Here is a 17928-nt window from a genome sequence, read left to right on the forward strand (position 1 = left end):
GTACTCATGGACAGTGTTCTACATGCAGGAAGCCCAGCAGTGAACAAAACAGAAGAAAATCCTGCCCACATGGAATTTACATTCTAGTAAGAAGAGACAATAAAAAAATAATAAAATATTATGGCAGTTGGTGATAAATATTTTAAAAAGAAATCACAGGAGAGAGTGGGGTGTGCTCTTGTGGTTGGGGAGGTCTATAAATTTAAGTAAAGTGGTCATAGGAGACCTCACAAGGAGGCGAAATTGAGCCATGCTTGAAGAGCATTCCAGGTGGAACAACATGAAGTACAAAAGCCTTGAGGCAAAAAGGCCAGTGTATGTGGAGTAGAGTAAGTGTCAAGTAGAAGACGAAGTCTGAGAGAGGACAGATGAGTGGGAGCTAGCTCAAGAAGGTTGTTTGGATTACAGTGAATAAGGTGAGAAGCCATTAAATGGTTTGAACAGAGGAGTCAATGCTTTAGAAGGATTACTTTGGCTACTGTATTGAGAACTGACTCCAGACAGACAGTCTGACTCCAGAGACTATGCTCCTATCTCTCCTTATAAACTGTAGAGTCCTTTGGTCTAAATAATTTAGATTTAGAATCTAAAATATCATCTTAGTATTTGGATCAGAATTCTGTTGAATTTATAGATTATTTTAGGTAGAATCGACATCTTTACAATGTGAAATCATTCTATCCAAAAACAAGGTGTGTCTTGTCTTTTCTTCAAATCTTCTTTTTTGTTTTTTGGTGAGGAAGATTGTCCCTGAGCTAACATCTCTGCCAGTCTTCGTCTATTTTGTACTTGGGACCTCGCTGCAGTGTGGCTTGATGAACTGTGCGTAGGTCCGTGCCCGGGATCCGAACCCACGAACCCTGGGCCTCCAAAGTGGAGCGTGCGTTATTTAACTACTATGCCACTGGGTCAGCCCTGTTCAAATCTTCTTTTATGACCCTCAGTAGAGTGCTGAAGTTTTCTTTATACAGATTCTGTATATTTCTTTTTTTGCCTTCATGTGTTGTCTTTTGAGTTGTTGTTATTAACAGAATTTTTTCTTATGTTTTTAGCAGATTATTGTTGGTTTATTGGAAAGGTATTTATTTTTTCTGTTAAATTTATAGTTAGTCATTTACCAAATTTTTTAATTGCTAATGGTTTTTCAGTGATTTTCTTGAATTTTCCAGAAACATCATCATATCACCTGCAAATAATAATTTTGCTCTCTTTTCCAATATTTGTGCTTTTTCTTCTGTTCTTTTTAAAAATTAGCTTATTCTTTTAGAATACTGTTAACTAATAATGATACCAGTAAACATCTTTATCTTATAAATGTCTGATACACAATCATTTATCATGATACTGACTTTAGTTTTATTTTTATGAAAAAGTATTTATCAGCAAGGAATAGTGAATTTTATCAAATGCCTTTCAGTGTCTATAGAAGTCATACTGTTTCTCCTTTACTATGTTCACATAGTGAACTCTCTTATACATTTCCTAATGTTGAATAATACTTGCTTTATTCTTTTAATGTACTACTGGATTTAATATTTTATTTAGGATTTTTACATCAGTGATCACAGTGAGACTGAGTTTGTATGTGTGTTTCTCATAGTTTAGTTGATTATTATTATGCTGGCTTCATAGAAAGAATTTAGACTCTTTTCTTTTTCCTCTCTCTTTAAAAAGCAACAGAATTGTCAGTCTTTTGAAGATCTGAAGAAATTCACCTGGGAAAACATCTGGCACTTTTTGGGTGGTGATTTATTTGATATCTTCCTAAATTTATTCTTTGGTGTGTCTACCTTTGCTAGCTCTTCTATAAGTTTGTAAATTCTATACAATAATAAATATAGTTATAATCATTTACATTTTCCTAGAAAGTTATTTCATCTGGGTTTTCAAATTTATTTGCTTGGATTTCTGCAAAATATTTATAAAGTAAGTCTCTTAAATTCCTTTATAGTTGTAGTTACTTATCCATTTGCATTTTAATATTGAATATTTGTACCTCTCAACTTTTTCTAGGATTAAGTGGGCTGGTGATTTATCTATTTTATTGATTTTTTTTTAAAGATCTGGCTTTTGGATTGATTTATCAATTATATGACTTCTCTACTTTTTGACTCCGTAATTTCTGTGTTTGTATTTTTAATTTCATCTTCACACTTTACTTGGGTTTTGCATACTGCCTGTATTCCATAACTAACAAATCATAGAAATTAAAAAGTGTGTCCTTTTCAAAAATTCAAATTTTACCTATGAAGGAAATATTAATTATTGATAATTTAGTGTGAATTATTTTGGTCCAGATACTTTTCTCACACGCACAAAAGAACCACCTGTTTCTGGGACTTTAGTTTAATCTGCTGAGAACGTTGTTGCTGTTTAACTGTTTCATCCACCTCTTTGTCAATGGTACTAACGCTGGCTGAAATTAGCTCGCTGAGTGAGTAGGAGTTTTGATAAGGCAGGGAAAGGGGAAGGTAATTTGGGATAGCTCTTGTTGGGACAAATAGACAGAGGACCTACGAAGAATGAGAGAAAGGCCAGCATAAGAACTGAGATAGTACCAAAGACAAAGCGCTTGAATATCTAGTCATTTTTGTGTAATGAGAGGGGAGAAAACAAGAGCGAGGATTCTGTGCATGATGGCAGCCCTCTCCACTGCCTTTGCCTATCAGTTTTCATTCTATTAATAGCTTGTGCTATCTGAAGGCATTAAAAACCACCAAACCTTTGCAGGGATAAATTTCAGAATCATGACTTTCATTGGAGTTATGTTTTTAAAATTATTTTGAAAATGTAAAAAGAGTTTATGATTATTGTTCAATTTAATAGACACCTTAAATTAAGAAAGATTTTACCTACAGAGGGACTAAAAAACTTCCCCCCAAATTTGCTGAACCGTTAGTATTTATTAAAACCTAACATGTTCACAGTGCTTGGAGCACTCTAAAATCATTATGATGCCTATTTTTAGAAGACTTAAATTAAAATTAGATAACATACACATTGTATATAATAAATAATATTACTTATATGTTACATTAAATATACATGTTATTACATTATTACCTTTATTATTCAGTAAAATGCATATAGATAGTAAGTTAATATTATCTATAAATTAGGTCAAAAGCCAGATTAATAAATATTTACAGTATGTACTGAGCATAGTATTTATGGACAACATAAGCTCTTTCCTGGAGTAATGTTATTTGCAGAAGTTTTCTCTTACCCTCTCAATTGTCAAATGACCTCTCCTTTCCATTTTGTGTGCTAATTTATCAGTTCTTTGTCTGGTTGTCACTGCAGTTTTACCTTCATTTTCCTGAATTATTAGTAATGCTTAAGTATACTGACTTATTTCTTCACTGAGAAAAAAAGAAGTGTAGCCCCACATTCAGTTCAACAAATAACTCTATACCTACTATGTCGAAGGACCTGTACCAGCGACTCTGTTCAGGATACCAAAAACCTAGTAAGTCATGATGTTATTTGTCCCAGCTCATGTTAAAGAATAATGGAAATACTTGTTCAGTGTCTCCACCTGTATCTTCATATTTCATAGCATTCATGCCTAAATTGTGGTGTTCTCAGCATAGTGCTAACGTGTAAAATATTCTATTACTTAATTGAACTGTAATCTATTACTCTGGAGAACATGACTCGAAGTGTATCTTTTTTTCTAGATGTTTCTTAAATTATAACAATGGGTTAGTCTGATGTATATGGAACAATTTGTTAGAAGTAGTCTTATAGTTTTTAAGGCTCAGTCTCACTATCTTTTCCTAAGAGAGATTATATCTTTCTTTTCTGCCATGCAGGTGTATATGTCTTTGGGGGTTTGGTAGGAATAAGTGGGTATAGTTAAGCATGTATTAACAGCATAATGTAAGCAGAACCTCCTCCCCTGGAAAGAAAAAAGCCTTTGTACACCTGAAAACATGGCCTTAGCTTGTGCCTTTGGTGGACACATACCACAGTTATCACCTGACAGGAATCCAAGACCTGCAAGTTAAATCTGCCCCCTCCTCCTGGCCTCCCTCCTTCCCTCCCTCAGTCTCTTTCCCTCCGCGGACCTAACGTGCTAGTGAGAGCTCTGTAGCACACAGTGTATGGTGGGTTCTTTATTTGTAGAGCATTTAGATGATCTTGCTCTTATCTTAAGGACTGAAGTTGAGATTGTATTGTTCTTTTTTTGAACTATATTCATCTAATTTATCTAATTATTTTATTATAATTGTACATTACTTAAGAAACAGATGTTTACATGGAAGTTTAGTGCATTTGATGTGGTGTTACACGCAATCAAGTGCTAAAAATAATATGCTATGTGAAAGTCTTTTAAAGGTGTATTGACTATCATTTGATAATCCTCCATTGTAAACTGTTTGTTATATTATTATAGAGCCTAATGGTTAAAATTCTTTAACCATTTGAAAATGTTTTTAGTGGCAAATTAAGTATGGAATTACAGGGCCCCAAAAGAGGCTAGACACAAAAATAAAAGTTGAAGAATATTTATTCATTAGTGTAAGAATTTTCAGTCGGAAGGCTTTATACATAGTAGTTAAAGTTATGGACTGTGAATCAGGCAGACCAGGAGTTGAGTCCAGCTCTACAACTTAATACCTACATAAACTCAGACAAGTTAACTCAGCTACTCTTTTTTTGTTGTTTGTCTATAAGAAGGAGATATAATCGTACCTACTTCTTAGGAATTGTTGTAAAGAGTCAGTGAGATGATGATGATGATAATAATAATAGTAGTAGCAAACACTTATATAGCCTTTACTGTGTGCCAGGCACTGACCAAAGCACAACCCATTTTTAAGTCATTAGATCCTCACAGTGGATACTGTTATATCTGGCATTAACTGTTAGCAAATAATACCGACAAGAGCTACCATCAAGAGGTCAGTGTGTCCTTAACCACATTCTAGTGACAATAAGAATGCATTGAAGATGTTACCATTTTATATTGAAATTTAAATTCATATTGTGTGTTAGAAATTATATTTAAAGATTTTAAAAACTATTTACCTTTTCTATTTTCCTTTATCTTTGCTTTCTTGAAATTTTATTGTTTTAATTAAAACTCAGAATGAAGAGGTGATGATCACCTGTGATTAAGAATATACCACTCTTTAGACAAACCGTATTTTATTATATTTTTTAGCCAAAAGTTAAACAGTAGAGCAGTATGGAGATAGATGGGCAGACAGTTGAGATAACTGACACTCTCATTGGCTACTAGAATTTATCGAGGGCCTGCTTTAGTCTCTATGCTTTTGGGGTTGGCACTCTATTTTTAAAATTAGCTCTGCAGATCCACAAATGGATAGGCCCAGAAACACAGGAAGCTTGCCTATTATCTGAGTTAATGATAATCAATATAAGCAATTTTTACTGCTTTTTCTCTTACCTACGTGACGTAAAGCAGAAAACAGTGAGAAGCCTTGGAAAATAGTTATTGGTATTTTTTCCATCTTAGCCAATAAAATGTATTGCCTTTTTGGATTTTTCAAGCTTTACACCATGTATTCAAAACATGCTTTGGGAAAATTCACAAGATAACTATAAAGTACATGCAATCTCTCTGTTTTGTATATTTGACTTACAGTCTTCTGTACCACAATGGCAGCTTATTCTGGGGGACAGGAGGGAGTTTTGCTAGAGTCCTAGAAAGTGATAGGTATTCTTGAAGAGTACTTTGGGCTACAGTTGACTCAGGCAAAATAAAACACCTGTAGCTCAGGGTAAAAAGAACTTAGTGAAAACTATGAAGCATGCCAACAAATATTTGAACCATAATGCATATATGTCTTAAAGCCCAATTGTTGGAAAATTTTCAAACCCAAAATACTCTAAATGTAAATGTGTTAAATATATGATCTAGGGTTAACCGAGCAACCTACAACAACTAACAAAATTGATAATGATACAGCTAAACTACCGTATTGTATCATTAAAAGGCAAGAATAGCACTAACATAAACCGTGGCCAACTGAAGATTCTAAAAAAGCATTAAAATCTCCCTTCACAAAATGGTAGGAATTTCAACTCTCCATGCATGTCCGGGAATGGTGAGAGCTTTGCAATAAGCTAGACCTTACTGGTGGCCAGATCTAGTGGAATACAGAATTGATTAATCTTCAGCTGTGTTCTAGCTGTGTTAATTTTAGCTTATGGCATATAAATGACTTTATATACCATACCAACTTTAAATGACTTTAGTAAGTCATTTAGTAGGTTACTAATAAGGAGCCCTTGAAAGTAAAAATGAAAGTTAATATCATTGTGCGTCATTTGCCAATAAGATTACTCATTCAAAAAAATATATATACACACACGTATATTTGCATCTTACTATAAATATATATACACACACACACACATATATATACATGCACACATACACACGCATATTAGCATTTTACTCTCAGTTAAAGGCTCATCAGGAAACTCTTGTTTCAACTATGGACTAACCTTTGAGGAACATTACCTTTACCCACACACACAAATTCAGAATTTACTCTGTTCATAGTGTGGCTGGAGTACAAGGAATTCCCCATGTTTCCATATCCATCTACTTAATAAGTTTTCCCTTTGATTCATCAATTCCACCCCTACTAATATATCTGACAAGTATATTTAAGGAATGACCAAAGACATATTTACAAAAAAATTTATTATGACATTGTCGCTAATGCTTAAAAACTGGAAACAGGCCAGCCCAGTGGCGTAGTGGTTAGGTTTGTGTGCTCTGCTTCGGCAGCCCCGGGTTTGTGGGTTCAGATCCCGGCACGGACCTACACACTGCTCATCAAGCCATGCTGTGGCAGCGTTCCACTTACAAAATAGAGAAGGATTGGCACAAATGTTAGCTCAGTTACAATCTTCCTCAAGCAAAAAGAGAAAGATTGGCAGCAGATGTTAGCTCAGGGCCAGTCTTCCTCACCCCAAAAAAAAAAAACTGGAAACAAACTGAATTTTATCAGTAGGTGATTGGTTAAATTATATCTGTACAGTGAAATGGAGGAAAATGAGAAAGCTCCACATGTACTGACATAGAAAGGTTTCCAAGATATGTTATTAAGTGCCAAAAAACTAAGTGGCAAAACTGTATAATGTGATCCCATATGTGTGTATTTAAATATACCTACATATATTTACATATAGGACTCATATTAAATATAAGATATCTAGTGTATAAGGTGAGGTCTGTGTTACAATTAAATAGGATAAGGTATATTAAATGGTTAGTGTCATGCCTACTAGTGCCTAAATTAATAAATTTTGCTGTTAGTGTTACCTTTAAAGAATGAGGTAAGAAAGGAAAAATTAGGGGGCTTTTACTAATTTTACATATTTTTTATTGTCTGAATTTTTTTCACAGTGAACACGTATTACTTTTATAATGAAATTAGAAAATGGTTTGCTCTTGGGAAAAGATCTGGAAAAATGTATTCACATTAAAGTGTTAATGACACAACAAGACTCGATATTTTTCTTCTGACACAAGATATCAAAGAATTCCTAATGTGGGCATAAGGGTAACTGCAGTACTTTTTTAGACAGAGGGGTCTTCTCAAGGTTTATAAAAACAGTTTTGGGGATTTGGGTTATTTGTTCTCACCTGGATATGTCCATCCATACTTTTGATTGTATTTCTTCCTTTATGTTCTCAGGGGTGTGTGTGTGTATTTATATGGGGAGGGGGCTGTGTGTGCATATTGTTTAAGCACTTACATGATTATCTTCTTTCAAGAATGGTTGGAAAATTTAAGGAAGAAATGGAAAGAGTAACTGGAAGTAATTATTGCATAGTTATCTAAACAAAGGAAAGCTTCTTTTTCCTTCCTTCTTCTCAATCTTATCTTAGCAAATAAGAATCACCCTGCAAATACTTGAAAAGTGGTATTCCAGTGACCATACCCAATGAGACACTAAATAATTTATACCCTTAGAGTGATTATTACAAGGACTCTGAAGGAAAATGTTAACTATACCATATTATTTGTTTTAGAGATTTTTATTCCCAACTTTTACTCATGGTTCTATGAGCTGTAGTAATTCAGTAATTATATATCTTTATAATGCTGGCATTAAATTTTATTGAAGCTCCTCTAAAAATATGGAAAAGGTTCCCATTTGAAAACTTCTAAATGTCCGTTATTTTTCTCAGAATGACAGACTTACATAAAAACATTACTTAAATCATGCCTTAATTATGTAGAAATTTAGCTAAATTGGTTGATTAATATGAAAGGCATGGGCTTAATTGACAACTTGAAAATACTTTTCTTATGGTAAATTTGATGATGTATTGCTATTTTATTAGGAGAGATGGACTCTTTTCTTACATTATAATACTTTAAAGATTTGAAGCCCAAATTATTCAGAAGCAGTATCATATAGAATAAGCTCATTACAGTTGGGGAGGATGTTTAATGTAGTGTTTAAGAGCACAGAATATGGAACCAGACCACTAGGGTTCAAATCCTAGCCCCGCAGCTTTCTAGCTGAATGATCTTAGACAAGTTCCTTGTGTCTTGGTTTCCACTTCTGTAAAACAGGGTTTCCATCCCTGTAAAACAGGGATATAAGTAGTAAATGATAGATAGATACTCTATTTCATAGGGTTGCTATACAATTGTGGTAAGAATTAAGTGAATTACTATTTATAAAATACTTGTGCATATGGTAAGTACAGTCAGTCCTCTGTATCAGCGAGTTTCACGTCCACAGATATGGAAGGCTGACTGTATTTATTGTACTACATCAATTTATATAAGGAACTTGAGCATCCATGGATTTTGGTATCTGCAGGAGTTCCTGCAACCAGCCCCCCGCGGATACCAAGGGACAACTGTATTCAATAAGTGTACTACTATTATTTGCCATTTTGGCCATCTGTTATCTAGTAAGTCCTGTGTGTATATTGTCAAATAAATTAGTTGCTTACATATTATGATCCAAAATAAAATATTATTGAATTATAATCTATTTTAAGTACTTTTTAAAATTTCTATTTTACTGAAGTGTAAAACTGATTTTTACACTAGTTGATTTTGATTATTTGTTTCTTGTTTGTATTACAGTTACAAATTATAATACTGTGGTAGAAACAAATTCAGATTCAGATGATGAAGACAAACTCCATATTGTGGAAGAAGACAGTATTACAGATGCAGCAGATTGTGAAGGTGGTGTGCCAGAAGATGACCTGCCAACAGACCAGACAGTGTTACCGGGGAGCAGTGAAAGAGAAGGGAATGCTAAAAGCTGCTGGGAGGATGATGGTGAGTTTAATTTTTTTTTTTTGTAATATTCTATTCTCTTGATTCTTTTTAAAATATATGTATTAACTGAAAAGATAAATTGGATGAAAAGTTTGAAATGATCAGTCAATTTGTCTGTTAATCAATAGAAGGTGCCCTTCTACTTACCAAAAAGTAGAAGGGCATAATAAAGGTATAATAAAGTTATTTTGAATATTTGTACAAGGCATATAATATATTGAATTTTAGTAGTTGTTTTAACCAGATGAACTTTCCATAATCTGTTGATATAATTGAACCTACCTTTAATTTCATATTGTGACCTCAAAGGAAGAATGTACTTAGAAACCAACAAATTATATTTTGGTACAATAAAATGAGAACGTAATTCAGTGTGCAGAAATCCCAAACACAGGTAAATCATGGGAATATTTTTAGTGTTTGTAAGTCTCTCTTTATATATATATATATATATATATATATATATATATATATATATATAAATATATAAACGTAAATACACACACACACACACACACATGCACACACAGACTTACAGGATTCTCACATATATCATTCTCATATGTATTATATATGTGAGAATCCTGTAAGTACTGTGGTTCTTTTGCTTTAAATTTTTACTCAACTACAATTTTTACTTTCACTAAAGTGAGGTAAGGTTGAGTGGAAGGAGCAGGGAAAATAAGGAGCCCCTCTACTTATTGCCCTTTCAGTGAGTAAACATTGAACGTTTAACCTTCTTCAGGTGTCAAATGAATAAACTGGACTGTAGTCTTCTCTTCCAGCTCTAAAATTCCTCCTTTCTACTTTTCCTAATAAACTAACTAAATTATTTAGCCTATCTTGCCAGGATTTAAGCAACAGTGCTATAAAAAACAGGATGTGGAAGTGGCAGGTATTGTGAATTAAAGGGATTGGGGATCAGGAACAGGGGCATCAGCAGAGGCAAAGAGGAACATGCAAGAGATCAAATTCAAGGTCAATCAGAGGAGAAACTGCCCAGCAGGAGTTCAAATTCAGGGAGGTCATCTAAACACGATATCAAAACTCAGGCTAGACAATCTAGGGAAACGGGTGAGGTATGCAGGTCAGAGAATCTGGATAACCAAATGCGGCAGCTTAGATAAAAGTCCAAATAGTAGGCACAAGGTAGCAGTAGTTAAGATTTCTATAACAGGGCAAATTTTGTAGCTAACAAAGGACTTCTGATATCATGTAATCAGCCCCCTCATTTTATAACGTTGTTCATTTGTCCGTTCAGCAAACTCTGCAGGAATGGGGTTGCAAACTTAAATGAGACGGTCTCTGCATGAAAAGTGCTTATGGCTTAATGGGTGAGAGAGAGAAGTCACAATACATTATAATTTGGCGTAGGTGTAAATTTAGTTGTATGGAAGCATCAAGGAGGAACATCCAAATCAGAGAAAGGAAGAGAAGTCCTAGAAGAAGTTCTGAGTGAAATAGTGCTTGTCTTGAGTTATAATGGACTAGTAGAGGTTAATTAGGCAAAGGAGAGGGAATAGAAGGTGCTTCAAGTAGAAGCAGCAACATGCATGAAGCCACAGAGGTTTGAGCAACCGGTGTTTGCAGAAAATGAGATCAGAGAGGTAAACAAGGGAAAGAATATGAAGGGCTTTGCATGCTAAGTCAAGGAATTTGAACTTTATCCTGGAAGCTGTGAGAAGAATATCATTGATATGTACTTTAGAATTAAGTCTGGTAGGAATATGGAAAAAGAATTTTAGAGGGAAGGAATCTAGAGGCAGGAGATAGTGCCTTCAGTAAGGAGACTATAAGAATTCAGACAATGATGAGGGTTTTTGAACTAAAGAAATGGCTCTTGGGATGGGAATAAAAGGGAGAGTTTGACAGAAATGTAGGAGGTAGAATATATAAAATTTGGTTAATTCTCTGTGGAAGGTAACTGATAGGGAAGGACTGACGTAACTCCCATCTTTCTGGAAAGTAGAACCCAGAGAAGTTAACTTATTTATTATCACAGCTAGTTAATGGCAGGGGTATTAATCTATTAGACTTTAATTCTGAGCTCAAGACTTTTGGGAGCAAGAGTTTCTTACATATTTCCTGTCTGTGGCCAGAATTGATCCACTGGTGTAGTAGATCCAAAATCTTAATATGGGAGCAAGAAGGAAATGATTTGTCTGGAAAAGGGGGAGGTAAGGAGAATGAAGTAGATGGAGGGAAAAAGAAAGATGAAAAATCAATGAAGAGGTTCTGTTTCTGAAAAATGTTGGGATAGGTTATTTGGACTAACTCTCTTACTGAAAATAACTAATGATGCTAGATTTAAAAATAAATAAATCTTCTTGAAAGCTTTAAAGAGCGTAACTAGATAGTACATTAACAGCTCAAAATCTAAGTGAAGACAGGAGCCCATAGAGGTAAGCAGAACATAGCATAAAAGGCTTTTTGGCTTTGAGGACACTTGCCTAGCCAGGGTAATATAAGATGTGGTTTTCAGACCTCTAAGAAGAAACAAAGCCGAGGACCCCCAAAGAGTTTAATAGCAGATCTCCCCTAGTATGAATTACGTCTTGACCATATGATGATGAAGTAAAAGCAAACCCTCTACCATCCCTACCATCTTTAGGAGTTTAACACAGTTGCCTTGACTAGGAATTGGGGGAATGAAGGATTGTCTCTGAGAAGTAGTAACCACAAGCTGTCTTGCATTGATTTACAGCTCAAATTCACATTATTGGGTAGCCTCATAAATCTCAAGCCACAATTGAGTTTAAAGTGGAACTGCTGCTGATATCCATAGGCACCAAGCTGAAGCAAATATAAATATTTTGGAGGAAAATACGTTCATCCTAGCACTACAAAAGTCTCCCAAATAATTTACCAAGAAGACAGCAACATGAGTGAGAATTACCAAAAACAAAAGGAAGAAGAAACTGACCCATAAGGACTTTAATTACTAGAGCTATCTGATGCAGATTATAAAATGACTGTTTGTCAAGTTTAAAGAAAAAATAGACAAACTTGAAATTATCTGCACTGATTGAATAAAATATAACCAACAGATTTTAAGAAGAACCAAATGGAACTTCTAAAAATGAAAAAAAATAGAGTAATAGAATTCAAATTCAAAGGATGGGTTTAACAGCAAAGTAAATAGAGTTGAAGGAAGAATTAATGAATTGGAAGATAAGGGAAAATTATACTAAATGCAACCCAGAGAGACAGAGATAGGAAAATAGGAAAAACAAGGTAAGAGTCATAAAGGACAGAATGAGAAGTTCCCATATATGTCTTAATTCTAGGAAAAGACAGAATAGGGAAGCAGTGATATATGAAGATATAATGGCTGAGATTTTTTCAGAATTGATGGAGTACAGCAGACTACAGAATCAGGAATCCCAAAAAATCTTAAGAAGGATAAATAAATCTACCCCTAGTCACATTATGGTGAAATTGCAGAACATCTAAGACAAAAAGAAAAATTGTTAAAAGTAGACCAAAAAAGTTAGATTGTATTTAAGAGATATTATATTTATTACACTTACCAGATAGACTGACAGCTGAATTCTCAGTAACAACATTAGAAGCCAGACATAGTAAATTCTATACTTACTTCTATACTTCTATACTTCTATACATAGTAAATTCTATGCAGAATTCTATACTTAGGAACAATATCTCTTAAGAAAGGAGGTGGAATAAGGTAACAAGTTCAAACAAGTGTCAGGCAATGAAAACAGAAAATTTGTTATCAGTAGACTGTTACTGAAACAAATTTTAAAGGATATATTTTAGGCATGATCAAAGAAATCCTTGATAGAAGATCTGAGATATAAGAGCAGAGAAAATGGTAAATATACGGTAAAGATAGATAAACATCTAGTATTTCCCAATCAAATACTAACAAAAAAAGGGGTATAGCTAATTATAGATATCAACTTTAAGACTAAAAGCATTATTATAGATAATAGGATTACTTTATAATGATGAAAGATTAAATTCTCATTAATAAGATATTATTTTAAATGTGTTTGTACCTAATAATAAGGCCTCAAAAATATATAAAGAAAAAATAGGCAATCTACAAAGAGGAAAAGACAAATCTACAGTTGTGGAAGATTTAACATACCTCTGTTAGTCATTGATGGAATAATCACACAAAACTAATGAGAGTATAGATTTGAAAATATGCATAAGATATATAGACAATGTACTTAGTAATTGCAAAATAAATATTTTTTCAAGCCATATGGAATATTTATAAAAATTGAACTATCTATACAGGATCATAAAGCAAATCGCAACAAATTTCAAAGGATAAAATCATACAGAGCATGTTCCTGAACACAATACAATTAAACTAGAAAATAATAAGATAAAGAGAAAATTATGTTTGGAAATTTTAAGAAACACACTTTTGAATGTATGTTTACATGTTAATAAAGAAATCGTAATGAAAATGAGGAAATACTTTGAACTTTGAATACTTTGAATGATAAAAGTATTACACATCGGGCCAGCCCAGTGGTGTAGTGGTTAAGCTTTCGTGCTCCACTTCGGTGGCACGGGGTTCACTGGTGCAGATTTTGGGCGCAGGCCTACACACTGCTCATCAAGCCGTACTGTGGTGGCGTCCCGTATACAAAGTGGAGGAAGATGGGCACAGATGTTAGCTCCGTGACAATATTCCTCAAGCAAAGAGAGGAGGATTGGCAACAGATGTTAGCTCAGGGCCAATCTTCCTCACACACACAAAAAAATTAATTAATTAAAAAATATATATTACATATCAAAATTTGTAGGAAGTGGTTAAAGCAGTTTTTAGAGGAAAATTTTTAAAGCCTTAAGTACATGTTTTAGAGAAGGTTCTGGTAAAAGTTAATGAGCTAAGCATCTATGTCAAGAACTTAGAAAAAGAACAGCAAACTGAGCTGTTTGAAAGTAAAAAAAAACAAAAGTAATAGAAAATTGAAAATAAGCATACAATACAAAAGATCAGCATAGGCAAAACTTTATTCTTTGAACACTGTTAACAAACCTTTGACAAGTTTGATCAAGGTAAAAGAAGAGAAAACGTAAATAGCCAAAATCAAGAACAAAAAAGAGGACATAACTACAGATACTACAGATATTGAAAAGTTAATAGGGGATAATGTGAAAAACTGTATGCCAGTAAATTTGAAAATGTGGATAAGATGTTAGATATTCTTAACCAAACTGGTTCAGGAAGAACTGGAAAACATGAATAGTCCTATAACCTCTAAAGAAATTGAGTTGGTGGTAAAAAATATTCCCACAAAGGTATGGTGAAGATACGGAGCAACTGAAACTATCATACATTGCTCATAGGATTGCAAATGGTATGCCCACTCTGGAAAACAGTTTGGCAGTTTATTATAAAGTTAAATATACACTTACCATATGACCCAGCAATCCCACTCCTTCGTATATTCCCTAGGGAAATAAAAACTTAGGTTCACATGAAAACTTGTATACTAATGTTTATACAAGCTCTATTTATAATTGCCAAAAACTGGAAAAAAGCCATTGTCCTTCAACAGGTGAAATGATGAGGAAACTATGGTACATCCATACAATGGAATACTACTTATCGATAAAAAGGAACAAACTGTTGATATAAGCAATAACTTAGATGAATCTCAAAGGCATTATGCTGAGTGAAAGAAGCCAGTTTCAAAAGGTTACATGCTATATGATTCCATTTATATAATATTTTCAAAAAGACAAACTATATGCTGGATAACAAATCAGGAGTTGCCAGGTGCTAGAAGGAGAGAGTGTGACTATAAAGGGACAGCACTAGAGAGTTTGGGGAATGATGGAACTGTTCTGTATCTTGATTTTGGTGATAGTTACATGATTGTATACACCTATTAAAATTCATAGAACCATACACCAAATGAGAAAACAATAATTTTTCTTTATGGCAATTTATATATGTGTATATGTGTGTATGTATATATATATATATTTTTTCTCTTCTGCAAAGAAAACTCTAGCCCAGATAGCATCACTAGTAAGTTCTTCTAAACATTCAGGGAGCTAATAATTCCAGTTTTAGACAACTCTTCCAAAGACTAATATAAGACGGAAGACTCCCCAACTCTTTAAATGAGGCTACCATAATCTTGATACTAAACCAGATAAATATAAGAAGGGAAAATTACAGGCTTGCTCAGAATACATACACAGAAATCCCAAACAAAATATTAGCTATATAATATATATGTATGTACATGTGTGTAATGCAAGATCAGAAGCCAACTTAAAAATACCACTATACCAGACTTAGGAACAATGAAATATTCATCTCAACAGACACAGAAAAAACATTTTAGCAAAATTCAGTACCTATGTATGTATATCATAAAGGCTAACAAACTAGGAAGAGAGAGTACTTCTTTGATCTGATAAAGTATGTCTATGTAAAATCTATCACGGACATCATACTTAATGATAAAATGTTGAAGACTTTTCCCTTGCGATCAGGAACAAGGTAATGATGTCCATTATCACCACTTTCATCAGCCTTGTATTGGAGGTGCTACCCAGTGCAATAAGACAAGAAAATAATTCAATAAAGGTAGGAATTAGAAAGGAAAAAACAAAACTCTTATTATTTATAGATGATACAACTGTATATAAAAAAAGATTACAGATAAATTATTAGAACTACTAATAAGAGAATTTGACAAGTTTTCTGGATTCAAACCATATACAGAATTTAAAGTAATTCTTATTTATCGGTAAGAGTTATAAAACAAAAATGGGTGTGTAAGGCCACATGAAAAAATTATAAACTTTTATTAAAGGTGTTAGCAAATACCTCAATAAATGGAGAAATATATCATGTTCATGGATTAGAAGACTCAGTATTTTTTTTTTTAGCTAAACTCCAGACATGATTTGGAATTCACTAATTTTTCCATTAACGTCCTCTTGTTCCAGGATCTAGCCCAGGGGTCCACACTGCAGTTAGTTATGTCTCCTTAGTCTCCTCTGGTCTATGACAGTTTATCAGTCTTGTTTTTCATGATCTTAACAGTTTTGAGGAGTACTTTCTGGTATTTTGTGGAACATTCCTCAATTTGGATTTGTCTGATATTTTTCTCACAATTAGACTAAGGGTGTGAGATTTTGTAAAGAATAACACAGTGGTAAAGTACCCTTCTCCCTTCTCGTCGCTGCACCTCCAGGAGTACATGATAGCCACCTGACATCACTGTGCTTTTTAACCTGGCATGTGAGGAATAGCCAGGAGGCTCATGAGCAGGGTGAGGGAGGGAGAGATTAGTAGAAATGAAGCCAGAGAGGTAATGGAATGCCAGAACATTTAAAGGTCTTATGAGCTACTGGAAACACATTTACTTTTATTGAAATGAGGAGACAGAAGGAGAATTTGAATAGATAAGTGTTATAATTTTATTTTCATTTTAGAAGGATCACTCTGGCTTCTTATTGAGAATAAACTATAGAGGGCAAGGGTAGGAGCAGGAAGACTAGTAAGGAGGTCGTTACAAGAATCTAAGGTGGCAGCTTGAATGAGGATAGCAGCCATAGAGATAGTGAGAAGGTATTAAATTCTGTTTATATTTTCAAAGTAGAATCAATAGGGTTTATTGACGGATTAGATCAGGATTGTGAGAGAAAGAGGAACTTAAAATGGTTCCATGGTTCTTCCATTTTATGGTTAGGTTTGGAGGGAGTCTAACTATGAGACACTTATCACTCTTAATCTTGTTAGAACCCATCCCACTTGTATCTGCTTTTGATTCTGACTCTGTCATTTGTCATGTCTCTCTCCCTCCTGTCATCCAGAAATATGACAAGTAGGGCCAAGGACAGAACCAGTGGCTTGGCACTAGCTTTTTCTTCTATTGTCATCATTCTATAAACCACCACTTTTTGAATAAATTTATTCAACATTTTTAATCCATCATGTCTTCAAAAATAAATATCATAAGATCATGTCTCCTAGTAATAATGTCAATAATGGATATGACTTTTTTTCAGTGAACCCATCCTGGATGCTAGTGATCAATGTTTTTTTCCTTTTTAAGTGTGCACACACACGCGGAAACACACGCAGACGATACTTTTATAATCTATTCTAGAAAACATTCTCAGGATGGGATTAAATATCTCTGATCTATAGTTTACAAAACGAGGTCAGAAGTAGAATATGCAAATTAAATGACATTTTCCCATGTCTCCTAATCTCCACTGTTCCTCAAAGATCATAACCAGGTCAGTGATTTATTTTCAAAGTCACCTTCTCTATAAACCATTGCCTGACACCCAGAGACATACAGTCAATAAGTGGTCTGCAAAGCTACCATTGTTCATAGCTTTTACACATTGTAATGTGATTGACTGATCACTCTGTTCACTAAAAAAATTCTTGAGGGTAGAGACTGTATCTTATTGATCTCTGTCTTTTACCGTTAATGCCTAGTACATATTAGATGCTTAAGAAATCTCCTACGAATAAGGGAATGAGTAAGACATTTTCCTTTTCTTATTTTTAATCTTCATAAGTTATATCATCAATTTCAAGAAAATTGTTTTTCCCTTTCTTCTTTCCTTAGCATAATGAGAGCTTCAGTTCTTTTTCATTTTTTATCTT

At 33.9% G+C, this 17928-nt stretch overlaps 1 protein-coding gene across 2 annotated transcripts in view; it reads left to right on the plus strand.

The window, feature by feature from the left end:
* The window catches only part of ZEB1 (zinc finger E-box binding homeobox 1), a 170271-nt gene that overhangs the window by 105117 nt on the left and 47226 nt on the right, over positions 1 to 17928 (plus strand). For both annotated transcript variants that reach the window (XM_058532725.1, XM_058532726.1), the window contains exon 2: positions 9096 to 9296. In XM_058532725.1, coding sequence (XP_058388708.1) covers positions 9096 to 9296 — 201 coding nt within the window. The remainder of the gene's footprint in view (positions 1 to 9095; positions 9297 to 17928) is intronic.

Source organism: Diceros bicornis, chromosome 36 (genome assembly GCF_020826845.1).
Source record: "Diceros bicornis minor isolate mBicDic1 chromosome 36, mDicBic1.mat.cur, whole genome shotgun sequence".
Classification (NCBI taxonomy): Eukaryota; Metazoa; Chordata; class Mammalia; order Perissodactyla; family Rhinocerotidae; genus Diceros; species Diceros bicornis.